Source organism: Miniopterus schreibersii, assembly GCF_964146895.1.
Source record: "Miniopterus schreibersii genome assembly, chromosome: 6".
Taxonomy (NCBI): domain Eukaryota; kingdom Metazoa; phylum Chordata; class Mammalia; order Chiroptera; family Miniopteridae; genus Miniopterus; species Miniopterus schreibersii.
The window spans coordinates 36575415-36584897 of record NC_138107.1 but is presented as its reverse complement, the minus strand read 5'-3'; the positions used below and the strand labels follow the sequence as shown (position 1 = coordinate 36584897).

The 9483-nt window shown below is 31.5% G+C and overlaps 1 protein-coding gene across 2 annotated transcripts in view; it reads right to left on the bottom strand.

Moving 5' to 3' along the window:
• Positions 1-369: 369 nt before the first annotated feature.
• Positions 370-9483, bottom strand: part of TTK (TTK protein kinase) — a 37922-nt gene continuing 28808 nt past the window's right edge. For both annotated transcript variants that reach the window (XM_081140567.1, XM_081140566.1), the window contains exons 18-22: positions 9283-9363; positions 5519-5695; positions 4800-4884; positions 4241-4332; positions 370-2821 (exon numbers count right to left, since the gene is read on the bottom strand). In XM_081140567.1, the coding sequence (XP_080996693.1) occupies positions 2735-2821; positions 4241-4332; positions 4800-4884; positions 5519-5695; positions 9283-9363 (522 nt within the window). In that variant the 3' untranslated portion in view covers positions 370-2734. The remainder of the gene's footprint in view (positions 2822-4240; positions 4333-4799; positions 4885-5518; positions 5696-9282; positions 9364-9483) is intronic.

The window sequence follows — 9483 nt, the reverse complement described above, 5'->3', positions numbered from 1 at the left end:
AAGAATAGTCTGAGATATAAGAAATATATAAAATGGTAAATGCTTTCTGTGAATCTAAATAAATATTGTCTGTATAAAATGATAGTAGTCTGTGGGGTTATAATAGGAAAAAACTAAAATATTAGACCACAAAATCATGCAAGTTATGCTAGTGTAGCTAAAGTACATTAAAGTCTTTGTATTGTTTGGTAGGGAGGTAGAGATATTTGTTTAAGTCTGTTAAGTTAATAAGCTTGGTTAAATTTAAGACAAATAACTAAAAAAGAAAGAAAGAGAGACTCTAAACCTAAGGCATCAGAGTGGAAATTATGGAATAGAAAAACAAAAAAACACAAAACTAAAAAAAAAAAAAAAAAGCTAGAGCAAGCATCTAGTGAAATAGCCTCAAAATATATAAGGCAAAACTAGATATAATTTAGCAATCAGAAAGTGATATTTAAAATATATTTTAGACATTGTCATCCTAACTTGATAGCTTCTCCCTTTATCTAAGGGTGTTTTACTATTTCAGAAAACATGCAATACATTGTAATTTTTCCATTTAACATAACAGAAAATAGGCTCCTAGTAAAAAGGGAAAGGTAATTTAGAACAAATCTTACAAGGAGAAACTTTAAAAATCTGTACAAAATACAAAAAAATATAAATCATAAAAAGAGCTAGCATTTACTGGTAGGAAGCCCCAAAGATGTCCCATGACAATCTTTGCCTCCTGGTATTCACATCAAGAGAAATTTAAAAGTATTTTGAATAAATAAAAATGAAAACACAACTTACCAAAATTTGTGGGATACAGCACTGTGCAGAGAAAAATGTATAGCACTGAATGCATATATTAGAAAATAAAAAAAATCTGCAATCAGTAACCTAACTTTCCACTTTAGGAAACTAAAAAATGAAGAGCCAATTAAATCAATGAACTTGAAAACAGGAAATCAATAGAAAAAAACAATGAAACCAAAAGCTGATTCTTTAAAAAGATGAATAAAAGTGATAAACCTCTAGCCAACCTAGGGAAAAAAAGAGAGGGCACAAATTGCTACATCAGAAAAGAAAGAGGAGACATCACTACAGATCCTAGGGACATTAAAAGGATAAGTGAATACTGTGAACAACTCTATGCTTATGATGAACCTAGATGAAACAGACCAGTTTTTGAAAGACACAACTTGCTAAAGCTCACACACAAAAATAGACAGCCTGAATAAGTCTGTATCTATTCAAGAAATTGAATCAATAATTAATAACCTTCCAAAACAGAAAGCACCATGCCAAGATGGGTTCACTGGTGAATTCTATCAAACATTAAAGGAAAAGATCCTCTACAATGTCTTTCAGAGAACAGAAGTAGAGAGAATATTTCCTAACTCACTCTTTGAAGCCAGTATTGCCTAATACCAAAACCAGACAAAGACATTACAAGAAAATATGGCCCTGCCCTGGCAGGGTAGCTCATTTGGTTAGAACATCATTCTGATACACAAAGGTTGTGGGTTTAATCCCCAGTTAGGGCACAAACAAGAATCAATCAATGAATGCATAAATAAGTGAAACAACAAACTGATATTTCTCTCTCTCCCTTCCTTTCTCTCTAAAATCAATCAATAAAATAAAATAAAATAAAATAAAAATATAGACCAATATCTCTCATTAATACAGATGTAAATATCCTCAACAAAATATCTGCAAATGAAATTCAACAACATATAAAAAGAATTATAAACCACAACCAAGTGGGATTTATCCCAAGTATGCGTGGATGGTTCAACATTCAAAAATTAATTAATATGCCCACACACGAACAGGCCAAAAAAGAAAAATCACATGATCATTATTAATAGATGCAGAAAACAGTTGACAAAAATCCAACACCTATTCATAAAAACTCTCAGTAAACTAGGAATAGAAGGGAATTTACTCAACTTGATAAAGAATACAGGGTGGGGCAAAAGGTTTATAGTTGGTCATATGGAAAATAATACCATAGTTATTAAATAATAATACAAGAATAAACTGTGTTTCACATACTCACAACTGTAAACCTACTTTTGCCTTACCCTGTATATACAAAAAAAATACAGCTAACATCATACTTAATGGTGAGGAACTTTAAGCTTTCTCACTAAGATCAGAAACAAGGCAAGAAAGTCCCATCACTGATCCTTTTCAACACCATACCAGAAATGCTAACTAATGCAATAAGAAGAAATACAAGGTATACAGATTGGGAAGGAAGAAATAAACTCTCTTGGTTTGCAGATGACATGATTGTTTACGTAGAAAATCCAACAGTTTACTAAGTTCTAGTCTTGTGTCTTCTCTTAATCCAATTTTTATTAATTAAGAATTTTGCTACCACACCAATATATCTGCTTGAAGAAAATAATTTCAGAACTTTAATATTTTAGTGTCATTTTATGCTACAAAGCTTTATTTACATAGTTCTTCAGAATATATTTCAGTTATCCAACCATTGTTTCAAGTGTGAAATGATATGAAATAGGTTAGAGTTATAGGAAAGCATAACAGAGAAAACAGTTCTATAATTTAATATATACAGTGGCATTAGTGGTTATTATTTTTAGTTTTCTTTTGAGGATAATCCACTGAATTTTTCTGCCAATGACATTTCAGAGTAAAGTTGTCTTCAAGAGCAGATTTCCACAAAATCAAGAGTACAACAGTCCAATATATTTTACAGGTGATTATTTGACAGTTTCTGAGTAGGTGCAAATCATTTTTTTTCTCTTTTTTTCTCAGAAGTCTTGGATGATGAAGAGGAATCATGACTTTGATCACTACTATAGTGCTCATACAAAGTCTGAAATTAAAAACACAAATCTGATTTGTAACTTAAAATTCAGCATATTATTAGATTAATAGAGATAACTACATATTTTACTAAGCAATACATTTCTTTTTTGTTCCTATAATTAGGAAATTATTTTATAAACCATTGGAAATAATTAAGAATTTTAACACCTAGCTTGGCCTAAGTATCAGCTATCATGAGATGCAGCTCAATTTCTCTATAAGTGAAATGGACCATGCTACCAATAAGCAGATATGTGTATTTTCAAGGCCTTCTTGATCTCCCTTACTTTTTCTCAAATGAAGTCTTAGATAAATTCCTATAATGTAATATACACTCATTAGAAAATATACTTTCCAATGCTATTTAAACTAATGAACAGAAAAGATTAAAAAAATCATACAAATTATCTTAAATATAATTAGCTGCATTAAAATCTATATTTTAAAAAGGGTTTAAAACTAAGCCAACATCTAATTTGTGAAGATATTTTTGCCATCGAGGAACACATTACCTTATTGATAAAGGTAACTAATCTACCTCAATTTCATTTATAAAAGGCTTTAAACTTAACAACACAATGGTAGAAATTTAAAATACAGAGATATAAAACACAGAGCAAAATTACAAAACAAATTTTGTCCAATTTTAATTCCTAAAGTCACTGATTTATACATCAGCACGTGAGAAATTTAAGAAAAAATTTACCATATAGCATATAAATGCAAAATAGTGAATAAATAGTTAATTCCTCCACAATGTGTCCAACTTCTTGACATCTTAGATTGGCTTTACCCATACCCAGAGAGCTAAAAGCTCCTATAATTTTATAATAATATTATAATTGAAATATATAATTAGTAACTGCTTGGTAACTAAACAAGTTGGTCAATAAGCATACATAAGGTTCTAGAAATGATTAGGTGTTTGATGGCAGTAAGATAAAAAAAATTATGGTACAGATATAAACAGGCATTGGGAAGCTGAAAGGTTTGAGACATTTGCTTTGAAAAATGTACTGACTGCTACATACAGCTTCATATAAGTCATATGTGACAAATACTGTGATTTCTCTGAGATGGTTTAAGAAAAAAAATGAGTAGAAAAAATGAATTCAAAAGCTGTGTTAAGAATGGGGCCAATTAAAGACAAATTCCTCATTAAATTTACTCCAGTTGAGACTTCACAGCAATCATTTGAATATACTTTATATGACAATGCACTTTCAATTATTCTATCTGCATAATAAGAATATACATTGAATAAACCTGTATGTGTCAAAAGCACATTAAGTATCTAAATGTAGATAAATACTATTTCATAGTTGATCTGACTGAACCAGCTTTTCTTTGAATTACCCATTTAAATGTCTAACACACTAAACTATATAAAACAAAATTCATGTATATAAATAATAGAAATATTTACTTTAGCAGCTTTCAAAATGGAGTTAGGGGAATTCAGACCAACAAGTTGGCCCAGAACATGTTTCATTTCTTCAGAGGCTCCCTTATGGTTACCTGTAGAAAAATATAATTGATAATACACTGATACCAATAAGAAAAATTAACTTCATGTATAAATACACATTCTGTTAAAACAGTACAATAACTGGCATTCTTGCAATTTATCTGATCACAGGCCCTTAATTAGGATAAGTAAAAATATATGCCAGTAAGTAAAGGAAGGCAATTTCACTTATTTTAGTATTGAGCATAAAAAAAGAAACTTTCTTGCTCTGGCCGGTGTGGCTCAGTTGGTTAGAGTGTTGTCCCATACAAGAAAACGCTATGGGTTCATTCTCGGTTGGGGTGTGTACAGGAGGCAACCCACCGATATTTCTCTTTCACAATGATGCTCACACTAATGTTTCTCTCTCTCTCCCCCTCCTTTCCTCTCTCTCTAAAATCACAATAAAAACATATCCTCAGGTAAGGATTAATAAGTAAATAAGAATCTGGTAATAAATTGATTTTTAAAGAAGTACCTGGGTGAGTTTGAATATGAACATATGGATGCTCCAGAAGCTCAGCAACGGATATCCTCTGTTTAGGGTCCCTTATTAAACAACGCTATAAAAATAAAGATTATTATTTTTAAACAAAGAAAGTTCTCTTACATAATATTGATAAAGTATTTTTTCAGATTGCATTGCATTACAGAAGTTGCTTTCTAGGCAGCCTACTCAGAGATTATTTCATGTCATATTTTGCAAAATCCCCAAGTATTCATTTTAAAACTAACAGCTTCAAAGTGAAATTAACATGCTTTAAAAAGTGAATTCAGCCAGCAATTTCTTTCAATGGGCCAGTTTATAGCTAAGCCACTTAGATAATTCCAATCATTTCGGCAAACAATTAAATACAGTTGACCCTTGAACAACACTGGTTTGAACTGCGTGGTCCACTTTTTCAATAAAAACTATAAATTCATTTTCTATTCCTTATGATTTTCTTTTCTCTGGCTTACTTTATTGTAAGAATACAGTGCATAATATATATAACATACAAAACGTGTTAGCCGACTCTTTATGTTATCATTAAGGCTTCTGGTCAACAGTAGGCTATTACTTGTTATGTTCTTGGGGACTCAAAACTTGTACACAGGTTTTCAATTAGGAGGGGGATAGGCACTCCTAACCTCCAAGTTGTTTAGGATTAACTGTATATATATTGTTCTTCTATATCCATATTCTACTAATGTTACCTTTAACACATCTTGAAGATCTTTCTCTGGAATATCAGGAAATTCGATTTCATGATTAGGGTCAATTATGGCATGTAATTTAGAAATCTGATTAATTATATGCTGAAATGGTGTCTTCCCATAAGTCATATAGTACAAAATGCATCCCAAGGACCAAACATCACTTTTGGGGCTTATCTAAGTAAAAAAAACAAACAACAACAACAACAAACACACACAAAACCAGAAATAAGTTGCCATTATTTTAATATAAAATTAAATTTAAGAGTATTATACACACACACACACATATATCCTAATACTAAAAATCATAAGTAAACCTCAATTAATGTGTAAGTACTAGATTATGTTTACATGACAAAGCATCTTTTTCTAGTTTTAATTATAATTGGTTATTTGACCGAGAGATGAACTTCACTTTAAATCTTTCAAAAAACTCATAATTAAAATATTTCACCTAAAACAAAATATTACATTCTTGTCAGTTTATGAAAATACAAAACTAAAAAATATAACTGCAAATTTTAAATTTGTTTTCCCCAAAGCTACTGGATTATAATAAATTTTTATATAAACTTATAACATATAAGTATAAATAGATCTTTTAAAGGTTATTTAAGCTGAGTTATCCTAAACTCAAGAACACAAAACTATAGAGCCAGGCTGAGCAGGGCTTGAACCCTGGCCTTATCACTAGCTAGTAATTCTATGCATCTCTGTTTCCTCATCTCCAAAATACAAATAATAAAAGTACCCTTTTAGGCCTTAAACAATATAACTATGAGGCCTGAGTAAGCATAGAGAATAGTTTCTGGTTATAATAAGTACTTAATAAATATTACTTATTGTTAAATGTTCTTTGTATTAATCTCATTAGAAATAATGTAATATTATAACATAATCATGTTTTTACTTTAATAAAAAATATGAATAAGACCAAACATAGCAGGGGGCATAATAAATGAGAATGGCTAAATTCCCTTTTTAAAAGATACTTAAATATACAGTAAAACAAAATGTAATCACATGATCTCCGCAAAGGACTGATCTAAACCAAATGATATAGAAAAGTGAAAGGAAAAATGAAAAGAAATGGACATATATAACCAAATGCAAAAACAGGAGAGAAAAAAAAGAAAGCAGGTAGCAATATTAATATTAGAAAAAGAGAACTTGACAAAATGCCTTTAACAGAAGAAACACATTTTATAGTCACAAAAGGTACAATCAACTAAGAAGAGATAATAGAAACTTCTATGCAGTGACTCTCGTCAGTGGTGGTTTGGTGGTCTCTGGCGAGAGACAGTACTCTGTGCCCCTGGTTCTTGTCTTGCTTGTAGGAACGAATTCAAATAAGAGACAACAAATATCAACAAAAGCAGGAGAGGATTTATTTGTGGGTTAGAAATACACTCAGATAGAACGTGAGCGGGCAATTCAGCCAGCCGAAACCAAACCAAGTGCCCTGCTTAGGTGGGGTTTGGGGTACTTATACCCCTAGACTGGAGTGCCTCTCAGGAAGTCTCCCCCTCTCTTATTTTTGGAAAAACAAAATTTCTTTAAGCTGTAAGGCTCCTTCACACAGGTGTTATGCCACTGGTTAGCCCACATCCCGGAGGGGCTCTGAATCTTTCCTCATCACGCAGGAGTCTGCCATTTCCATTGTCTATTTTTGGTTTGTCATGTTTCACACATATTCCCTCCAAGCCCCAAATGCCTTTCCCAGCTCATATCTTTCTAGCTGCCTACCCTAACATATCCACATTTAAAAGAAACAAATTTAGCAGAAACTATTACATTATTTTGGGGAGGGGTAGAGATTTTAATATGCATTTCAGAAGATAACAGATAAAACAGATCCCATTATCTGAACATTCAGAAAACTGAAAATTAATAAAAAAAATAAATAATAACCTCCTTTTCCTCTAATTTAACCACCTGGAAATTAAGCCATTTTCTAATTAAATCATGGGCTAAAAAGGATATCAGATCATGGGGAAATAGCAGTGGCTATGGCAGCACAGTGTTTCAATCTCTCCAAATCCCCAGATAAGATAAAGTACCCTAGTAGCAAAACCATAAACATAGAATATATTTATAACAAAACCAGGTGAAAAACTATACCCAGGAATGCCAGAATATAAGTGAGAGGAGGAACCACCAATAGCCACAAGTCCTGCATAGCAGAGGCATTTGAAGCAGAGGGAAGTAATCAATATACCTGAGACCTCAGAACAGAAGCCAACAGATGTTCACTGGAAAGTAATGTGAGGCAGCTAGACTGGGAGGAGTTTTGAGCTTTTTAATAGCAGGGATAAACTCACATGTTGGGATAAAAATATATCTTCTATACAGAATCACTAAGGCCAATGGATAACAGCAGGTGATTCAAATGAATTGAGATTTACCAATATATGTTAAAGCACTGAGTTGCCAACTGATAAATTCTGAATTTTGAATGTAATTCAAAATAAATTTTATTCTAAAGTAAAAAAGAATAAAACAATTTTAAAACTGAAATTACAAATTTTAGGAATTAATGAAAATAAGGAACACAAAAGTAAAACCTATAAATAGAAGCTAAAGTAAAATTCAGTTTTAACATTTCAATTATAATCAAGAATACTAAGACTAAATTAGCGATTATTTAAATCCAGAAGCTAGAAAAAAAAATAAACCTCAAGGGAAACAAATACATAGCAGAAATTAGAGAACACATAAAAATAGAATCAATAAATTAAATGAAGACCTATTTCTTTAAAAATAACAAAACCATGATAAGTCTAACCAAGAAAAAGGAAAAAGAGAAAGACAACAAATCTAAGTATGAGAAGAAAAAGAGAATTAAACAGATAAAAAGAATTTTTTAAGAGAGACTATTTGGCATAATTTTATGCAGTTATTTGAAAAGACATTTAGAAGCCACAATTTTCTAGGAAGAAAAATATAATTTAGTTAATAGAAGCACATTTATTAATCAATTATTTTGAACTGGACAATATGCTAAGTGTTTTATATTCTTTCTCATTTAATCCTCAATTATTTTTAAAACAGGTACTGTTCGTAAGCCTAAGTTACAGAAGAAGAAACTAGGCAAGTTCAGTCACCAAGACAGTTAATGAAGAGGCAGATCTATGACTTGAATGCAGTCCCTGGACAACGTGTGCTTCCATCCAGATGGTTACACTGTCACAGAGGAAGGATTTGCTTGGGAGCATGAGGCATCATGGCAGGCAGCGCAACAATGGGCACTAATGAAGCTAACACAAAGCTCACTGAGGTGGTCAAATAAGATATAAGCGGAAAAGTAGCCAGTGGCCAGGACAAATTATACGCTAGAGTTGTATTTGAAAATGGAGAATTCACAAATGAATAACTGGTTAGGAAGTAAAATGTAAGAATCAAAGAGGAAACAAAAGACTTCTAAGGTTATCAAGTTAATGTTATTTAAGGTGTCCAAACCAGTGCTAATTTAGTTTTAAATTTTCTCTTTAATTTTAAAACTTAAAAATACCCTAGGTGGATTTCTTGTAGAAGCACAACGTGAGGCATCATCATATTAAAAGCACAATATTAAAGAACAATCTCAAATCAATAAAGAAGGCTGAAATTAAATCCCATGACAATCTACTTGAGAAGGCAAGGTCTCTGTAATGGCCTAAAGTTTTAGAACTTAAATAACTTTTAGTTATCTGTTAAGTTTATTCAGATAATAGACCATTACCTATTAATGTTAGATAAATGACAGATAACCTTTACAGTACCTTTGATTTGGATTTCCCATTCTCTCTCGAGGAAGACATATCTTTGATTGCTTCTGGTGGCATATAATTAACTGTACCAACCTATTTGCCAAATCACAGAAAACACCAATCAATGAAAATAGCACATTCTGCTACAGATTTTTAAAAACACGAACGTGAGATTTTTGGAAACTTGGGTAATTAAATTTCAGTAATATATCT